The 17,862-nt window shown below is 42.5% G+C and overlaps 1 protein-coding gene across 1 annotated transcript in view; it reads left to right on the top strand.

Moving 5' to 3' along the window:
• neb (nebulin) overlaps nucleotides 1–17,862 on the top strand; it is a 55,278-nt gene that overhangs the window by 15,338 nt on the left and 22,078 nt on the right. Inside the window, exons 43-107 of the mRNA XM_077617590.1 lie at nucleotides 89–400; nucleotides 485–688; nucleotides 769–873; nucleotides 970–1,077; nucleotides 1,166–1,477; nucleotides 1,557–1,760; nucleotides 1,855–1,959; nucleotides 2,035–2,142; nucleotides 2,367–2,678; nucleotides 2,760–2,963; nucleotides 3,089–3,193; nucleotides 3,272–3,379; nucleotides 3,468–3,779; nucleotides 3,859–4,062; nucleotides 4,132–4,236; nucleotides 4,386–4,493; nucleotides 4,619–4,930; nucleotides 5,020–5,223; nucleotides 5,299–5,403; nucleotides 5,492–5,599; nucleotides 5,673–5,984; nucleotides 6,232–6,435; nucleotides 6,522–6,626; nucleotides 6,775–6,882; nucleotides 6,967–7,278; nucleotides 7,442–7,645; nucleotides 8,004–8,108; nucleotides 8,191–8,298; nucleotides 8,358–8,669; nucleotides 8,799–8,903; nucleotides 9,000–9,098; nucleotides 9,173–9,274; nucleotides 9,373–9,480; nucleotides 9,557–9,868; nucleotides 9,943–10,047; nucleotides 10,140–10,244; nucleotides 10,418–10,522; nucleotides 10,616–10,723; nucleotides 10,803–10,913; nucleotides 11,069–11,266; nucleotides 11,349–11,453; nucleotides 11,527–11,631; nucleotides 11,719–11,823; nucleotides 11,896–12,003; nucleotides 12,161–12,274; nucleotides 12,367–12,564; nucleotides 12,656–12,760; nucleotides 12,835–12,939; nucleotides 13,020–13,127; nucleotides 13,211–13,318; nucleotides 13,399–13,506; nucleotides 13,585–13,689; nucleotides 13,768–13,872; nucleotides 13,989–14,087; nucleotides 14,159–14,263; nucleotides 14,346–14,450; nucleotides 14,525–14,629; nucleotides 14,723–14,827; nucleotides 14,968–15,072; nucleotides 15,154–15,258; nucleotides 15,337–15,441; nucleotides 15,531–15,635; nucleotides 16,279–16,383; nucleotides 17,568–17,669; nucleotides 17,746–17,853. Of these exons, the coding sequence (XP_077473716.1) occupies nucleotides 89–400; nucleotides 485–688; nucleotides 769–873; nucleotides 970–1,077; nucleotides 1,166–1,477; nucleotides 1,557–1,760; nucleotides 1,855–1,959; nucleotides 2,035–2,142; nucleotides 2,367–2,678; nucleotides 2,760–2,963; nucleotides 3,089–3,193; nucleotides 3,272–3,379; nucleotides 3,468–3,779; nucleotides 3,859–4,062; nucleotides 4,132–4,236; nucleotides 4,386–4,493; nucleotides 4,619–4,930; nucleotides 5,020–5,223; nucleotides 5,299–5,403; nucleotides 5,492–5,599; nucleotides 5,673–5,984; nucleotides 6,232–6,435; nucleotides 6,522–6,626; nucleotides 6,775–6,882; nucleotides 6,967–7,278; nucleotides 7,442–7,645; nucleotides 8,004–8,108; nucleotides 8,191–8,298; nucleotides 8,358–8,669; nucleotides 8,799–8,903; nucleotides 9,000–9,098; nucleotides 9,173–9,274; nucleotides 9,373–9,480; nucleotides 9,557–9,868; nucleotides 9,943–10,047; nucleotides 10,140–10,244; nucleotides 10,418–10,522; nucleotides 10,616–10,723; nucleotides 10,803–10,913; nucleotides 11,069–11,266; nucleotides 11,349–11,453; nucleotides 11,527–11,631; nucleotides 11,719–11,823; nucleotides 11,896–12,003; nucleotides 12,161–12,274; nucleotides 12,367–12,564; nucleotides 12,656–12,760; nucleotides 12,835–12,939; nucleotides 13,020–13,127; nucleotides 13,211–13,318; nucleotides 13,399–13,506; nucleotides 13,585–13,689; nucleotides 13,768–13,872; nucleotides 13,989–14,087; nucleotides 14,159–14,263; nucleotides 14,346–14,450; nucleotides 14,525–14,629; nucleotides 14,723–14,827; nucleotides 14,968–15,072; nucleotides 15,154–15,258; nucleotides 15,337–15,441; nucleotides 15,531–15,635; nucleotides 16,279–16,383; nucleotides 17,568–17,669; nucleotides 17,746–17,853 (9,606 nt within the window). The remainder of the gene's footprint in view (nucleotides 1–88; nucleotides 401–484; nucleotides 689–768; nucleotides 874–969; nucleotides 1,078–1,165; nucleotides 1,478–1,556; nucleotides 1,761–1,854; nucleotides 1,960–2,034; nucleotides 2,143–2,366; nucleotides 2,679–2,759; nucleotides 2,964–3,088; nucleotides 3,194–3,271; nucleotides 3,380–3,467; nucleotides 3,780–3,858; nucleotides 4,063–4,131; nucleotides 4,237–4,385; nucleotides 4,494–4,618; nucleotides 4,931–5,019; nucleotides 5,224–5,298; nucleotides 5,404–5,491; nucleotides 5,600–5,672; nucleotides 5,985–6,231; nucleotides 6,436–6,521; nucleotides 6,627–6,774; nucleotides 6,883–6,966; nucleotides 7,279–7,441; nucleotides 7,646–8,003; nucleotides 8,109–8,190; nucleotides 8,299–8,357; nucleotides 8,670–8,798; nucleotides 8,904–8,999; nucleotides 9,099–9,172; nucleotides 9,275–9,372; nucleotides 9,481–9,556; nucleotides 9,869–9,942; nucleotides 10,048–10,139; nucleotides 10,245–10,417; nucleotides 10,523–10,615; nucleotides 10,724–10,802; nucleotides 10,914–11,068; nucleotides 11,267–11,348; nucleotides 11,454–11,526; nucleotides 11,632–11,718; nucleotides 11,824–11,895; nucleotides 12,004–12,160; nucleotides 12,275–12,366; nucleotides 12,565–12,655; nucleotides 12,761–12,834; nucleotides 12,940–13,019; nucleotides 13,128–13,210; nucleotides 13,319–13,398; nucleotides 13,507–13,584; nucleotides 13,690–13,767; nucleotides 13,873–13,988; nucleotides 14,088–14,158; nucleotides 14,264–14,345; nucleotides 14,451–14,524; nucleotides 14,630–14,722; nucleotides 14,828–14,967; nucleotides 15,073–15,153; nucleotides 15,259–15,336; nucleotides 15,442–15,530; nucleotides 15,636–16,278; nucleotides 16,384–17,567; nucleotides 17,670–17,745; nucleotides 17,854–17,862) is intronic.

Below are 17,862 nucleotides of genomic sequence, written 5' to 3'. Positions count from 1 at the left end.
TCCTATCTCGATTTCTGTTCCTCTCCATTCTGTTAAATTTATACTTTCTTCTTTTGATTGTTTGATGCAATACTTCATTTTCTTACAGTATAAGTACAAGACTGGATATCGCAAGCAGGTCGGCCACCACATTGGGGCCCTCAGCATTCAGGATGACCCTCTCCTCATGTTGGCCTTGAATTCAGCCAAGATTGCAAGTGATGCCCTCTACAAGAAGGACTTTAACCAGTCCAAAACTAGATTCCACCTGCCAGTAGACATGATGGCCTTTGAGCTTGCCAAGAAGAATCAGATCCAGGTCAACCACACCAATTACATTACCCGCCTGCACAACTGGACCTGTCTGCCTGACTCCAATGATGTTCGACAAGCCAGACACGCGTACGACTTGCAGAGTGACGTGAGTGGAAGCCAAAAGTGCTAGATCCTCTGGTTTAGGAAATAAATAATAACCAACAACACATCACACACTTGTCTTGATTAGGTGGTCTACAAGGAAGAGCTGAAGCTACTTCAAGGCATTGGTTGGGTCCCTATTGGTTCACTGGATGTGGAGAAGGTGAAAAAAGCCAGCGAGATCCTGAGCGAACAGAAATACCGCCAGCACCCGAGCAACTACAAGTATAAGGTCACAACTGAGGACATGCCCATGGTGCTGGCTAAGGCCAATGCTCAAGTCATGAACAAGGTGTGTTTAAACAGGGGTGTTAATAAATTAGCAGTGAATTCCATTTTAAAAAATATGTATTTGAATCCACAAATTTGCAGCATGCCTACACTGAAGCCTGGGACAAAGATAAGACTGCCATTCATATAATGCCAGACGCTATGGATATTGTGCTGGCCAAAGCCAACAAAGTCAACTACAGTGTGGTGAGGTTTTTTAAACAAGCAACTATTTAGTTAACTCATGAAAATGCTGTCAGAGGATTTTCTTTAATTTTTTTGCATTTTGTTTTCTGTTCCTAGAAACAATACAAACAGGCAAACGAAGACGCCAAGAAGAAGGGCTACGACTTAGGCAAAAATGCAATTTCTATCCTGGCAGCCAAGGCATCCCGAGACATCGCTAGTGATGTAAGATCGCTATTCATTTTGGCAGCGATTTGTCTGGATGTTCAATCCCCATAAATCCCAAATGTGGTCTTTTTCAATCCTCCTTTAGTACAAGTACAAGACCGGGTACCGAAAACAGGTGGGCCACCACATTGGGGCCCTTAGCGTCCAGGATGACCCTCTCCTTATGCTGGCCTTGAACTCAGCCAAGATTGCCAGTGACGCCCTCTACAAGAAGGACTTCAACCAGTCTAAGACCAAGTTCAATCTGCCTGTGGACATGTTAGCCTTTGAGCTGGCCAAAAAGAATCAGATCCAGGTCAACCACACCAACTACATCACCCGCCTGCACCAGTGGACCTGCCTGCCCGATTCTAACGATGTTCGCCAAGCCAGACACGCTTACGACCTGCAAAGCGATGTACGAAAATGATTATAGATGAAAGAAAAATGTATATTTGTGAGACAATATTTCAGTATAACCTTTTTGCCCTGGTCAGAATATTTACAAGGAAGACATAAAGCTGCAGCAGGGTGTTGGCTGGGTTCCTATTGGTTCCTTGGATGTAGAGAAAGTGAAGAAAGCCGGTGAGATTCTGAGTGAACAGAAGTACCGCCAGCACCCGAGCAATTACAAGTATAAGGTATCCACCGAGGACATGCCCATGGTGCTGGCTAAGGCAAATGCTCAAGTCATGAACAAGGTATTCAAATGTACACAACACACCACTCAAGTAGGACAAATATTTCCTCATTGATTTGGTGTTTATAACATGGTTTGTCTGGAACTGGTTTCAGAAAGCATATCAAGAAGCCTGGGAAAACGACAAGTCCATGATCCACATCATGCCTGACGCTATGGATGTTGTCCTTGCAAAAGCGAACAACATCAACTATAGCTTGGTAAATGAGCAATGTGGTTGCAGTGATCCAATTTTTGCCTAAGCTTGTATCTTAGTCTCTTTTTCCCATCAACAGAAACTGTACAAGCAGGCAAATGAAGAGGCCAAGAAAAAAGGTTACGACCTGGGGAAAGATGCCATTTCTATCCTTGCAGCCAAGGCTTCCAGAGACATAGCTAGTGACGTACGTTTTTGGAGTTATGCATAAATGTATGACTACTATTTAGAGCTCATGTCTCTAAGGGGTTAAAAAATATTTTTTTAAAATTAGTGAAAGTAAGACCTGGTCATTTGAAATTATTCCAATGAAAAATAGTCACAGAGAATGGATTCCAACAGAAAATTTCCAACTTCAATTTCATATTTGATACTTCCTTACAAATAATCATAGACGCATTCTTTTCCCAGTACAAGTACAAGACCGGATATCGCAAGCAGGTTGGCCACCACATTGGGGCCCTCAGTATCCACGATGACCCTCTCCTCATGTTGGCCCTCAACTCAGCCAAGATCGCCAGCGATTTCCTTTACAAGAAGGACTTCAACCAGTCCAAGACAAGATTCAACCTGCCTGTGGACATGCTAGCCTTTGAGCTGGCTAAAAAGAACCAGATCCAAGTCAACCATGCCAACTACATCACTCGCCTGCATAACTGGACATGCCTGCCTGACTCGAATGATGTTCGCCAAGCCAAACATGCCTATGACCTGCAGAGTGATGTATGAAAATGAATAAGAATGAATGAAAATGTTCTAAATTTAGAGGACAATATTCCAATCAACCTTTTGTCCCCTTCATAGAATGTTTACAAGGAAGACCTGAGGCTGCAACAGGGTGTTGGCTGGGTGGCTGTTGGTTCCTTGGATGTAGAAAAGGTTAAAAAAGCTGGTGAAATCTTGAGTGAGCAGAAGTACCGCCAACACCCGAGCAACTACAAGTATAAAGTCTCAACTGAGGATATGCCCATGGTGCTGGCCAAAGCCAATGCTCAAGTCATGAACCAGGTATTTAAACATTATCATGACTAAGGATATCATCATAGTTAAATGTATTTAAAGAAAAAAAATCTTTATCTGGACTTCTGACATCTGTCATTTAAACTGACAATGTTGGTGTTGTGTGATTGCAGAAAGCCTACATTGACGCCTGGGAAAAAGAGAAGACTAAGATCCACGTCATGCCCGACGCTATGGATGTCGTTCTCGCAAAAGCCAACAACTACAACTACAGCTTGGTAAATAAACAATTACTTTTTCTACTCAAATATCTGCTGGCATTGGTTGGTCTTAATGCATGTTTTGGCCGCTTACAGAAATTGTACAAGCAAGCGAATGAAGAGGCCAAGAAGAAGGGTTACGACATGCGCAATGATGCCATTGCCATTCGCGCGGCCAAGGCATCCAGGGACATTGCCAGTGATGTAAGTTCTGATTTATTCAACAACAACAAAAATTGTACTCATTTTACATTCTGACAAATAACCTTCGTGGCATGTCCTTCCTCTAAAGTACAAGTACAAGACTGGATACCGCAAGCAGGTTGGCCACCACATTGGAGCCCTCAGTGTCCAGGATGATCCTCTCCTCATGCTAGCTTTGAACTCAGCCAAGATTGCCAGTGACTTCCTCTACAAAAAGGACTTTAACCAGTCCAAGACTAAGTTCAACTTGCCTGTGGACATGTTAGCCTTTGAGCTCGCTAAGAAAAACCAGATCCAGGTCAATCATACTAACTACATCACTCGCCTGCACCAGTGGACTTGCCTGCCTGATTCCAATGATGTTCGCCAAGCCAGACACGCCTACGACTTGCAGAGTGATGTGAGTGTAGATCTAAAAAAATTAATGACCTAACTGGCTTTTTTGTTTTCCTCAAGCTCATTCAATCCCTGTTTTTCAGTCCGTCTACAAGGCTGACTTGAAGTGGCTCCAGGGTCTCGGCTGGGCCCCTGTCGGGTCAGTCGATGTGGAAAAGGCTAAGAAGGCTGCTGAGATCTTGAGCGAGAGGAAGTATCGTCAGCCTCCAAGCAAAGTTCCATTTACAAGCCCTATCGATGCAATGAACCTTGAATTAGCTAAGAACAACGCCTTGACAATGAACAAGGTAGACATATTTGGGATAACATGAAAAGCTTATGCCAGATGTTCCATAAACAATTGTGGTTTGTTCCAGCGCCTTTACATCGAAGCATGGGAGAACGAGAAAACCAAGGTGCACATCAACCCTGATACTCCAGAGATCCTCCTCTCTCAGCAGAATGCTATCAACATGAGCAGGGTAAACATTAAACTTGTACTTTTTGAAATTCTCAGTTTGGTTCGAACAAGTGCTATGTCCAGTCCACCATGGAGCAGATGCCCAAAAAAACTACCAAAGTTAGATACTTCTACCTTTTTCTGCAATAATATTTGTGACATTCATTGCAGAAACACTACAGACAAGGTTATGAGGCAGACATCAAAAAGGGCTATTACCTGCCACCAGACGCCGTCGCAGTGAAGAGTGCCAGAGCCTCCCGGGATATTGTTAGTGATGTAAGTGAATTTTCAAACATACCACTCAATTATACGAGGCAAATTCCATTAGAGAATTAAAAAAACAAAGACTACAGATCACAACTAAATATATGGTTCAATTCTTTCCCATCTGATTTCATCAGTACAAGTACAAAACTGGCTACCGACAGCAAGTGGGCCACCACATTGGTGCTCGCAGCATCAATGACGACCCCCTGATCATGCTTGCCCTGAACTCGGCCAAGATAGCCAGCGATGCTCTCTACAAGAAAGATTTCAACATGTCCAAAACCCGATTCCACCTGCCCGTGGACATGTTGAGCCTTGAACTGGCTAAGAAGTGCCAGATTCAAGTCAACGACTTCAACTATCGCACTCACCTTCACCAGTGGACATGTCTGCCCGACTCCAATGATGTTGTTCAGGCCAGGAAGGCCTACGATCTTCAGAGTGATGTAAGTGTAGTTGTTTGAATGTTAAACTTATCTATCCAGGATGAGTTTTGGTGTTCTTATTTCAATTCATTCCAACTTTCCTCGATTAGGCTGTGTACAAAGCTGACATGGACGAGATTGTGGGTGTGGGATGGGTTCCTATTGGCTCCCTAGATGTTTTGAAAGCCAAGAATGCCTCCAAAATTCTGAGTGACCGCCTTTACAAACATAAACAAGACACCTTTAAGTACACGACAGACATGACTGCCATGCCTATGGTTCTTGCCAAAGCAAATGCTGAAATCATGAACAAGGTATGTTTCCCACATCGCTCCTTGTATGAAATGAAAAGTTCTTTTTATTCTTTATGGTTTTACTTGTGATTACAGAAAGACTACATTTCTGCTTGGGAGGCCGAGAAGGCAAAGAACCATGTTGGAGCGGACCTACCTGAAATTTTGCTTTCTAGAGCCAATGCTTACAACCTCAGCCAGGTAAAATCTATTCTGGTCCATCTTGATTGCTCATACAATCAATAAATTATGGCAAATACCCTTACTATACATTTTCTCTTCTCCACAGAAAATATACAAGCAAGCCGTGAAGGACATGTTCAGACAGGGCTACGTCATGAAACCTGATGCAGTTTCTGTTGTAGCTGCTAAACGCTCAAGAGAGATCATTAGCGATGTAGGTCAAAAGTCATGTATATTTTGTGTTAATTTGAATTCAACTGCGAGTTTTCACTGTCTTCTTTATACAGTACAAGTACAAGACCGGATACCGCAAGCAGCTTGGCCACCACATTGGTGCACTTAGCATCAATGATGATCCTCTGATCATGCTAGCCTTGAACTCAGGCAAAATTGCCAGCGACAATTTGTACAAAAAGGACTTCAACAACTCCAAGACCAAATTCCATCTGCCTGTGGACATGTTGAACCTGGAATTGGCCAAAAAATGCCAGATTCAGGTCAATGATTTCAACTACAGAACTCGCCTGCACAACTGGACTTGCCTGCCGGACTCCAACGACGTGGTGCAGGCGAGAAAGGCGTACGACCTTCAGAGTAACGTGAGTAGTTAGTCTTGTGACTCAGTTCATTTATAGCAAGCCCATTTTCATGAACTTCATCATCTGACCTCAACATCGTTTATTGTAAGCCTTAATCACTAAAATCAGAATTCTGAGGATCATTCAGTACATTTTGTATGTTTGACTAGATTTAGGCTTGCAAGACAAAGTGAAAAATAATGGGGAACTTGCAAGAGTTTGACCAAGATGCACACTAACTTCAATAAAATCTTCATCCCTCACATAGGCTGTGTACAAAGCAGACATGGAATGGATCAGGGGTTCCAGCTGGGTTCCCATTGGCTCAGTGGATGTGGAGAAAGCAAAGAAAGCATCCGAAATATTGAGCGAGAGACTATATCGTCAGCATCCCAGCAACTTCAAATTCACTGCCAAAACCAGTGACATGCCGTATGCCCTGGCACTGGCCAATGCTCAAATCATGGACAAGGTACACTGTGCCTACACAGTCAATCTTACTTGTACATTGGCAATATAAAACAGTTTGTTTATCAATACAAATAACTGTTTTTGCAGAAAGCGTATATATCTGCGTGGGAAAGCGACAAAACCAACCTGCACATCATGCCAGACACACCTGAGATCATTCTAGCCAAGCAGAATAAGCTCAACACCAGTCCGGTAAAGCATTGCAGAATAGAGAATGCTCCAGAGATGTATTTCTCTACAGTCCAATAGATACAAAAAATGAAGGATATTGGTTGTTATTGCAACAAAACAACATTAATTTTCTTCATGTTTTTTCTAAAACATTATTTCCTACAAATAGAGACATTACCATGAAGGCTACATGGAAATCATCAAAAACGGCTATTTGCTCCCCAAAGACGCCATTTCGGTTTTAGCAGCCAAGGCTTCTCGAGACATCGTCAGTGACGTAAGTTCAAAGCTCAACTTCCAAGCGTAAAATTGCCTGCTTTTTAATAGGATGCCAATCAATAATTTCGCCTTGAAATCTCAGTACAAGTACAAAGCAGGCTACCGTAAGCAGTGCGGCCACCACATCGGGGCCCTGAGCGTCAACGATGACCCCTTGATTATGCTGGCCGCTCACGCCGCCAGGATCGCCAGCGACAATATCTACAAGAAGGACTTTGAGAAGACCAAGACTAAGTTCAACCTTCCAGTGGACATGCTGACCATTGAACTGGCCAAAAAGTGTCAGCAGCAAGTCAATGACTTCAACTACCGTACTCACCTGCATCAGTGGACCTGCCTGCCCGACTCCAACGATGTGGTCCAGGCTAGGAAGGTCTATGATCTCCAGAGTGATGTAAGATTGTAGGGACACACCAATACTAAACAATCACAACTACCTGATTTACCAAATACTTTAATGATTAACTGGCACATAGCATTTTACTCGTTTTACAAATAATGCTTTCCGATGTACGATGCATGTGTGTAATATTTTAACACGGAACTACACCTTCTAGGCTGTGTACAAAGGCGACCTGGAGTGGCTGAGGGGATGCGGCTGGTCGCCTCATGAATCAGTAGATGTCGTCAAAGCCAGAAATGCACAGAACATCATCAACGAAAGACTCTACCGCCAACCACCGAGCACAATCAAGTTCACCAGCATAGTGGACCTGCCTGCCATCGTCCTGTCTAAGCAAAATTCGGACAACCTCAGTGATGTGAGTTCAGGGGCAAAAGAAATCTCACGGCTTTAATGCAAAAAAAAAAAAAATCACACATAGTCTACTTATGCTTATGTACATAATTGTACTAGTTTGTACATGTTTTTCATTGACATAATTCTTAAAATAAATCCCAAATGTTAAATTTCCTGCAACATTCCTTCACAGATTCAAACCATTCCAACTTCAAGTCAAACTTTCTATATTATTACCAGACAATCAATGCCAAAGCATTTCACTGCAGCTTCGATTCTTCAGCGTTAAGACAATTTCTACACAAATTCTATTCTCTAGTTTTTTCGTCGTGTTTGAGTATTTAAGTTGAATACTAAAAATCTTGATTTCGTTTCAACAGAGGAAATACAAAGAGCTGTGGGAGAACGAAAAGACGTCTTTCTTGCTTCCGGCTGACACCCCGGCAATTGAACTGTCCAAAGCAAATGCCATTAACATCAGCAATGTAAGGTTACATGCTACTGTATGATCAATTTTCATTCTTCATGAGCGATCTATTTTTTAAAAATCCCCTTAATTCTTCGCAGAAATTGTATACCAAGGCTTGGGATGACCAGAAGGCCAAAGGTTACCATATCAAGCATGATGCCATTGCTGTCCTGAAGGCCAAAGCATCAAGAGATATCGTTAGCGATGTAAGAAAAAAAGATGAATGCTATTCAAAACAAGAAATTAATTTTTCTCTTTTTTTTAGTACAAGTATAAGGAGGGATACCGCAAGCAGGTGGGTCACCACATTGGTGCTCGCAGCATTGAAGACGACCCCCTGATCATGTTGGCGATGAACTCAGCCAAGATTGCCAGTGACGCCCTCTATAAAAAAGACTTTAACAAGTCTAAGACCAAATTCCACCTGCCTGTGGACATGCTGAACCTGGAACTGGCCAAAAAGTGCCAGATTCAAGTCAATGACTTCAACTACAGGACTCACCTGCACCAGTGGACATGTCTGCCAGACTCCACTGATGTAGTCCAGGCCAGGAAGGCCTACAATCTTCAGAGTGATGTAAGTTTCTAGATTTAGTGCTACATTTGATCATTATCTATTATTATCTATTCTAAGTGACTAGAACATTTGATTGTTGGTTCTGAGGTTCTTATCATATTACCATTTGTTTGATTTGTTGATCCTTAGGCGGTGTACAAAGCTGATTTGGAGTGGCTACGTGGATGTGGATGGATTCCGCATGAGTCAGTGGAGGTTTTGAAGGTGAAGAATGCACAAAAGATCCTGGCTGAAGTAAGTCTGACTTTTCACTGAACACACGTTTTGATCCACACATGTGCAGTAAATTTTGGAAGTGCTCTACAAATTTTGTTTCTTACTTTGTTCCAGAGAGGCTACCGGGTCAAGCTGGATGAGCAGAAATTCGGTGTACCTACAGACCGTGTTGACTTAACTTGCGCCAAGAACGCCGCAGACATCCTTAATGAAGTCCATATTACTATTCTTCTTCTCATTTTAGGTACTCGTTAGCTCTTTGTAATAAAGTTTGCACCTCTTCTTAGGCCAAATACCGTGAGGCTTGGCAACAAGACAAGACCAATTACACGTTGGTGGAGACTCCGACCATGGTCACGGCGAAAGAGGCATCTAAGCACATACACCCGGTAAGAAGATACAAACACTGAAAAGGAAAACTGCCTCACTAAGAATATATTTCTACTGGCAGTGATTAATTGAAAACAAAACATCTTTGTTATTGTAGAAACTATATTCCAAAGATTGGGACAAGGTCAAGGCCACTAGCTACTTCATGCCTGAAGATACGGTGGCCATAAAGCAGTGCATCAGCAATACTAAAGTCCAAAGTAAAGTGAGTAGGTCTTGAACTATTCCAAAAACAATTCCTAAATTAGAATCAGAATTGATTTCCAGTGTCTGTCCCGCAGCATAAATATCTGGAGGGATATCGCAAACAAGTAGGCCACCACATTGGGGCCCTGAGCATCCAGGATGACCCGCTCCTCATGTTGGCCCTAAACTCAGCCAAGATTGCCAGCGACGCCCTCTACAAAAAAGACTTCAACAACTCCAAGACCAAGTTCAACCTGCCTGTGGACATGTTGCAGTTTGAGCTGGCCAAAAAGTGCCAGAAGCAAGTCAACGATGACCTCTACAGGACCCGGCTACACCAGTGGACGTGCCTGCCCGACCAGAATGATGTCATGCAGGCTAGAAAAGCTTACGATCTTCAAAGCGATGTATGTCATTGGATCAATTACAAAACAGAAACTGAACTCTCAGATGTGAAATAATCCTTGGGTGTTGTTCTTAGTTTATATACAAGGCAGATATGGAATGGATTCGAGGCTGTGGGTGGGTGCCCAATGAATCTGTAGACCATCTCAAAGTCAGAAAAGCGCAGGAAATTCTCAATGATGTAAGTCCTGTCCATGGTTTTATACAAGTTTACATACTTTTAGTTGCTTATTTCCTATGTCAAGGACTTTTTCTTTTTTTTCTTTTTTACAGAGGCTCTACAAGAGAAACGCAGTAGACGGCTTTGGAAAATTCACCTTGGTTGTGGACCGCCCAGAACTTCTCTTGGCCAAGACAAACGCTGCCAACCTCAGTGACGTGAGTAATGAAAAACAAAGTGATCAACTTTGAAGCAATACATAGTCAACATACCTTTATCGTGGGGTAGGAGATAATTTTCAGACACTTGTTTCTCACAGAATGTGTACTAGATACTTGTTTATTGTGTTGCATTTCTACCACCAGTCTCACACTTTACCTTTCCTCCACAGCTGAAGTACAAAGAGACCTTCAATGCGGAAAGGGGTCATTACATTGGTTCCGATGACACTCCTCAACTGGCCCACAGCAGGGAGGTGTCGAAAAACATCAGCGAGGTATCACAAATGCAATTGCTCTCACCCCCGTGATGTTTTTCCTCAATCAAACTTGATAAACTGTATTAACTTGAGTGTTGTTTATGATTTTAGAAACTCTACAAATTAAACTGGGACCAGTCCAAGGCTGCTGACTACCATTTGGACGACAAGTACATCCCACTCGTCAGTGGAAAGCGAAGCAGAGACATTAGTAGTGATGTGAGTACCACACCGGCTGATGTCTATTCTGGTTTATCTACTGGTACATATTGAGATTTCTGTTACATTCATGTTCCAGTACAAGTATCATGACTCCCACGAGAAGGCCAAAGGACACTACTTGGCTGGAACCCTGGTTGATTTCCCTGAGGTGATCCGATGTGGCGGTCAGGAGAAAAACAAGGGCCTGGTAAGAAAACTTCAATTATCTAATAGTTAGCATGTCGGAGGTTTTCCTGGATAAAATTGAGGCAGGATCTAAATGCCTGTATTTGCAATAATTTCCTTTGAAATATCGACAACAACAATTTCTTAACCTCCAGTATTTCTGCTCTTTTACTACAGAGGCTTTACCATAAGGACTACCACCAGACTAAGGCGAAGAATCACATCCCATCCGACGTCATCGCCAACAAGGTGGCCAAGCGTTGCCAGGACATGCTGAGTGATGTTCTCTACCGTACCTACCTGCACCAGTGGACCTGCCACCCCGACCAGGAAGATGCCATCCGAGCCCGCAAGACAAATGAGATTCTCAGCGATGTATGTTCTTAACAGTTGACTGGAGTTCACTGGAGATCTCTGCAGTTTCCTCAGGAATCATTTTTTTCTCCTTTGCCATTAGGTGTATTACAAGGATGACCTGACCTGGATGAAGGGATTCGGCTGCTATGTATGGGACACGCCGGAGATCGTTCGTGCTAAGAAGGCCTACGATAACCAGAGTGAAGTGCGTGACACCAGAAGATCAATCATAATGGAGAGTCACATCAGAAATTGATTTAGACGTTTTGTTCTTTCAGCTGAAATACAGAGACGAAGCTAAGAAGGAATTTAACAATTATTCAATTGTGACTGACACGCCCGCCTACGTCACTGCTGTGCTTGGTAACACCTGGGCCAGTGATGTAAGTACCGTTGGCTAAATTGTGAGAATTCAATGTCTATAATTCCACTCAAATACAAACTAAAAGTACTTCTACTTGTGCCTACAGCTGAACTACCGAGAGTCTTACCACAAGGAGAAACACATGTACACCACTGTTCTGGATACCTACGACTATGCCAGATGCCACAACTTCAAACACTTCTTCAGTAACGTACGTATTGATACTCCGTTCAACTCAATTGAGAAGTTCAAATTGGTAACATGACAATGACTGAATTTTCAGAAAAATTACACTGATGCCTGGGAGAAATTCAAGGCCAAGGGCTACCAGATCCCCCACGACTCTACATCAATGCAACATGCCAAAAACCAGAAGACCATTGTCAGCAGTGTGAGTATCATGCAGAAAGTCCCCATCCCCCAAATAACATGGATGATTAGGTTCAGATATATATGAATCCCCCTTGAGTCATTGTGATGTATTTCACACTTGCACTTATTTAAAATATTTTTAAAGTATTCCTGGTACCTGCGGTCAATCTTTTCAGGTGAAGTACAAAGAAGACTATGAGAAGTTCAAGTCACTTTACAGTCTGCCCAAGTCAATTGAGGATGATCCGGCCACCGCCCGCTGCCTTAAAGTCGGAAAACTGGTCCTGGATGTAAGGCAAAACATTCAGAGCTTTATTTGTCACTGAAATGGATCTCCAGGTTTGTTGTTACAAACGAACTGATTGTTGTCCCAACTGTGTAGCGCCTGTATCACGAGGACTACGAGAAGTCCAAGGCTAAGACTCACATCCCGCCAGATATGCTAGAGATCCTGTCGGCCCGTAATTTCCAGACCACCATCAGCGGAATCCACTATCGCAAGTACTTGCACCAGTGGATCTGTCTTCCTGATATGCAGATGTACGTCCAGGCGCGCAAAGTCAATGAGCAACTGAGTGATGTAAGTTATGGAGAAAAATAAAACAAATTGACCCTGTAGGAACTCAAAATCTGGATATTTTTCAAGTTTGCAATTGTCAAATCGTCTGCAGATCTTCTACAAGGATGACCTGAACTGGCTGAAGGGCATCGGCTGCTATGCCTGGGACACTCCCGAAATCTTGCGTGTCAAGAATGCTGGCGACATTCAGAGCCAAGTTTGTCATTACAAATACCAATTTTCTACTTCGTCCAATCCCAAATGTTATTTACACCGTGTTTTCCATTCCAGAACAAGTACAAAGCTAAAGGTGTGGAAGGGTTCAAGGATTACTCAGTGGTGATGGAAACGCCAGTTTACGAGACGGCCAAGCAGAACAGCGTGAACTTGAGTGATGTATGCACGTTCTTCGCACTTGATGATGTAACATCGTAGACCTCAAATAATAGCTTACCAGCTCTACACGCTTCCCTCAGCTGCACTATCGTTCGGAGTACCACACTAGCGTCAAGGGAACCAACACTTCTCCTGCAGTTACAGTGGAAGGAGAGAGAGCTCGCCATGCCCACCACATTCAGAGTGATGTAAGGAAACATCTACCAATTTTTTTTCAGGTTTTACCTTCTGAGATCACTGTAAATGTTTTTCACTGATTTATCTCTTTTAGAACTGGTACAAGGAGGCAAACAAGAACCACATGCCCATTGGATACACTCTGCCTCACGACATGCCTCTCATCAAGCAGGCTAAGCGCAACACATTTGACAGCAGCTATGTAAGTATCATCCAACTACTGATAAAACAGATAATGACACATAATCGAGTCCATCTGATATCTTCTTTCGCTTCGCATAGGTGAAGTACAAGGAAGCCTACGAAATGACGAAGGCAAAGGGCTACACCATTCACCCGAAGGGCGTCAACTTTGAGAACTATAGAAAGGCCAACAAGATTATCAATGAAGTGAGTTAAGACCAAGTGAGACTTTGTTTTGTTTCTTATCCTGACACGACCTCACACAGCTGCTTCTTTGCCTGACAGCGCCTGTATCGGGAGGACTACCACAAACACAAGGACAAAATCCATACCACCTACGACACCCCTGACATCAAACAAGTCAAAATGAACCAGGAACATCTAAGCGATGTACAGAGTCAATTTCCATTGAAAGCATTTTATGTCTTATTTTTAAGAATTGTATAACACTTAAATTTTGTTTTTAAGTTGTGGTACAAGGAGAAGTACAACAACAGTAAAGGCCAGCTGATCTCAATGCCCATGACACCGGAGCTGATGCATTGCTACCACGTCAACGATATCACAAGCGAGGTACACCCTCTTCAACAACTTTGTCAGATAAATTCTATGAATTCAATCTAAAAAACAAAAGACATTCAATAAAGCAAAGTTATTGATATATTATTATATTTTTGGTCCGCTTTCAGTTGAAATACAAAGAAGATCTCACATGGCTTAGGGGAATCGGTTGTTTCCTCTACAACACCCCGGAGATGATCCGTATCCGCAACCTCAATAAGTACAGAGTGCGTATCTTTGTACTTTCTGCCTTTGCATTTGTTGTCCTTTTTTAAATGTTTTTTTGTACTTTCAAAAGGTGGACTACCCGGTTGAGGCTAAAAATAACCTGCCCAATTTCTCTGTGGTCTTGGACACACCAGAGTACAAGCGGGTGTCTGAGCTCAAGAGCCACTTAAGCATGGTGAGTCCTTGAATAATTGGCATCAGTGACTGAACTGTGTTCTTAAAGTTTTGGGTTTAAACCATGATTTGTGTGCTTTCAGCTGATCTACAAAGCTCAGAGCAAAGAGGAGATGTCTAAGGTATCAACCACTGCAGAGGCTGTGGACATGAAGAGAGCCAAATGGGCCCAGCAGCTGACCAATCATGTGAGTTTTGAACCCTTCCCAAAAGACGTACAAATTCCAGATTGGACGCAACTCACTTCCACTGTTCGTTACAGTATATCTACACTGACCTCGCCGCCAAAGAACGACCACATTACACCCTGGAAATTGAAACCCCACACATGGGCCACTCCAGGAAAATGAAAGTGATCTCCAGTGATGTAAGTTTCTAACCTCTTCACTCATTATTTTTTTTCTTACTTCCGTTTACCCCAAAAAGCACCAAGTCTGGTCATTCTCTCTTTCTCATTTAGAACAAGTACAAAGAACAATATGAGAGGATGAAGCATAAGTACACCACCATCAGAGATACACCCCTCTTGATCCGTTCCAAAAAGGCCTATCTCCAGTCAAGCGATGTAGGTTTAACAGCATGGGTTGCAATCGGAATTTCAAAATCTTTTTTAAATTGATATTTCTCTACTCTATGAGTTACACCTGCCAAAATAATACATGAAATGGTTGATAAACCCAATCTGTTTTTTTTCCGTTTCTTTAGCTCCGCTACAAAGAGTCATTTGAGTTAGCTAAAGGTCACTACCACACCGTCAAGGATGCCCTGGACATCGTCTACCACCGCAGAGTCACCGACGACATCAGCAATGTCAGAACTTGACTTTGACTTTTTATGACACTGTTAATATATTGTCATATCTGATGTTAAGTACTGCAATTCTCACCTCAGGTTAAGTACAGAGAGAAGTATATCAGCTCCCTCGGAACGTGGAAGTCCATCCCGGACCGTCCTGAGTTCTTCTTCAGCAGGATTGTCAACGACAACGTCAGCACAGTGAGTGCCACTCGAAGGTTTCCTGATGAAATAGAATTGAGAATTCTGGCATCACCCCATGGTTGTTTGGGTTTTTAGGTCAAGTACAAGGAGGACCTGGACTGGCTAAAGGGTATTGGATGCTTTGTATGGGACACACCCGAGTTGTTGCGCGCTGAGAAAAACAAAGCGCTGTACAGTGAAGTGAGTCACATCTTACCCTACAACTTTAGATTTGGTTTATTTTTGAATGATAGTCTTGAAGAATTGTTTTGTTTCTATTTAATCTACAGGTACAATACAAGACCTCCTTCAAGAAGAACCAAGGAAACTTCAAGTACACCAGTGACTCACCTTTCTTCCACACGGCCAAGCACGCCTCCAGCCTCATCGACGAGGTAGGTCAGTTGTTTCTTCTGGGTAAGATAGGTCTTACATTCCAAACTGAAAAAGATCCAATTGAAATTTTCAGTATTTCGCAGTCTAAGTTTTAAGTTTTTTTCAATTCAATGCAAAGTGGACCTTCTTCTTGGAGGTTAAACGGGTGATATTGTGGAATCCAAAGTTTTTAAAGTCAAGTTGTCTGTCAGATTCTCGTTGTTTTTCCTCGCCCTTTTTTTGTTTCCGGGACTTTTGTCTTTAACTTCCTTCTGAAATTCTGAGCAGCGATCCTATAAAAATGGTTACGAGAAAACCAAGGATCAGTTCACCATATCTACAGAGGGGCCTAGTTTCCAGCTGGCCAAAGAGACCATGAAGATGAGCCAGGTAAAGGTTCTGCTCCAGAAAGATTGGACTGCATCGTTAACTCTGAAAACCCTGAGAGGAGCATGAGGTTGTCCACATATCTGGTGGTGGTTTCGCATGGATATGAGAGTTGGTCTTTTGTCCAGAACAGGCGATTTTCTAAATTCTACGTGGGCTCAGATCCAGTTTTGGCCTTTTCGTCAGATCTTGAGGCCTGTTTCACCCCTCAGTGTCACTACCAGCTCGATACATTTTTTTGTATATATAACTGTCGCATGCTGTGTGTACTGACAGAAAAGGTATAAATCCAAAGCAAAGGAACTCCTCAAGAGCGGCTGCAATGAGCTACACCGACCTGATATCCTCACCGCCCTTGTCCAGACTTATACGGGCAGTAAGGTAAACAGCTAGCTACATAGATAGCAAGTTGCTGCTCCATAGAACGCTCAACCCTGTCCACCAACAAACGGAATCTCAAAATCATCACATTCCTGCTGTTTCTGGACAGGACTTCATTTCATCTGCTAGTAAAGCGAGGCTCATCCCAGCATCACATGCTAATTCTCTCATTCATCTATCATTTAGCTTCTGAGGCACTGCGTAGTTAGAACCAGAGGTGGAACTCAGCAAGTCTTGGGTCATAGTTCTTAAATTTCATGTTTCAGTTAAGTTTAAATTACTTTGGCAAAAATTGAGCCAAGTATTTAAGCGAGGCAAATTGTTACTTGGGTTAAACAAATCCTAAATCAGGATATACAATCTTTTAGGTCACAGCATATTAGAAGTGAGAGTATGTCAGTTAATTAGAAGTCATACATAGGCTTAAGCCTCCACTTTCAACCTTTAAAAGTTTAAAATTGTTCCAAAGTCAAATTTATTTCCAAGATCAGAAAATGTAGATTTTCCAAAGTAAATAGATTTAGCAAATCAATTCTTCCAGGCAAGTTGCGTTTTAGGAATACCAAATCAGTGTCAAGTCAAATCTGATATTTTATAGCAAGCAATTCCTAAAGTTAGTGACTTCAACCTGACTCAAGTCAAGTCGTGTGATTTGGGTCCCCCACCTCTGGTTATAGCAGCTTCCCAACCTGCCAAACACAGTCAGAAGACATTGCAACTGGTAACTGGTTTAACCATTGCAAATTAATTCACCATTTTCATGCATGCATTTCTTTGCTTGTTTGCCATCTCATTCATTCAGCTATTATCATTATTAGGTCTTACATGTTTTCTTCTCAGAAGCAGTGTTTTTCAAACCTTCCCCTGATCTCAGTTAATGGATAATGTGTGATTCCAATCCAAAAATGTAGAGTGCAAAATCATCAGATTGGAGCTCAAAGCTAACGCAATAGATATTCTGCATTTAGGTATAGGTCTTGAGTGGGGTTTAAGTTTGGTCAGGATTCGGATATAGTTTCATAATTCGGGAGATTGAATAGTGTTTAGGGCTATGAAATTTTTCTTGAGGTTAATTGGAAGATAAGAGTTGGGGGTTGTGCATGTGAGAACAAAGTTTGAAAAGCACTCTCCAGAAGAAATCATGAAATTTGAGCGGTTTGTCTAATGGTCAGTGACTTCTTCAGTGGCGTTACAGAGAACAATATGAGCGTCAAAAGGACGTGTTCACCTCCATCCTCGACACTCCTGAGTATGAAACAACCCAACGTGGCAAGAAGATTGGAGACGTGAGTTTTGTTTAGGGTACTCTACTTTTTTTGTGTCACTCAGAAAAAATCCTGAGAATGCACCTGTTTCCTCCAGATTGTTTACAAGATGGAGTACAACAAAAACAAGGCCAAGGGATACACCCTACCTTATGACACCCCGCACCAAAACCTCATGAAGAAAGTCAAGGATATAACAAGCAATGTAGGAAGC

This window comes from Stigmatopora argus, chromosome 13, assembly GCF_051989625.1.
Source record: "Stigmatopora argus isolate UIUO_Sarg chromosome 13, RoL_Sarg_1.0, whole genome shotgun sequence".
Taxonomy (NCBI): Eukaryota; Metazoa; Chordata; class Actinopteri; order Syngnathiformes; family Syngnathidae; genus Stigmatopora; species Stigmatopora argus.
This window is presented reverse-complemented; position numbering and strand designations above follow the sequence as displayed.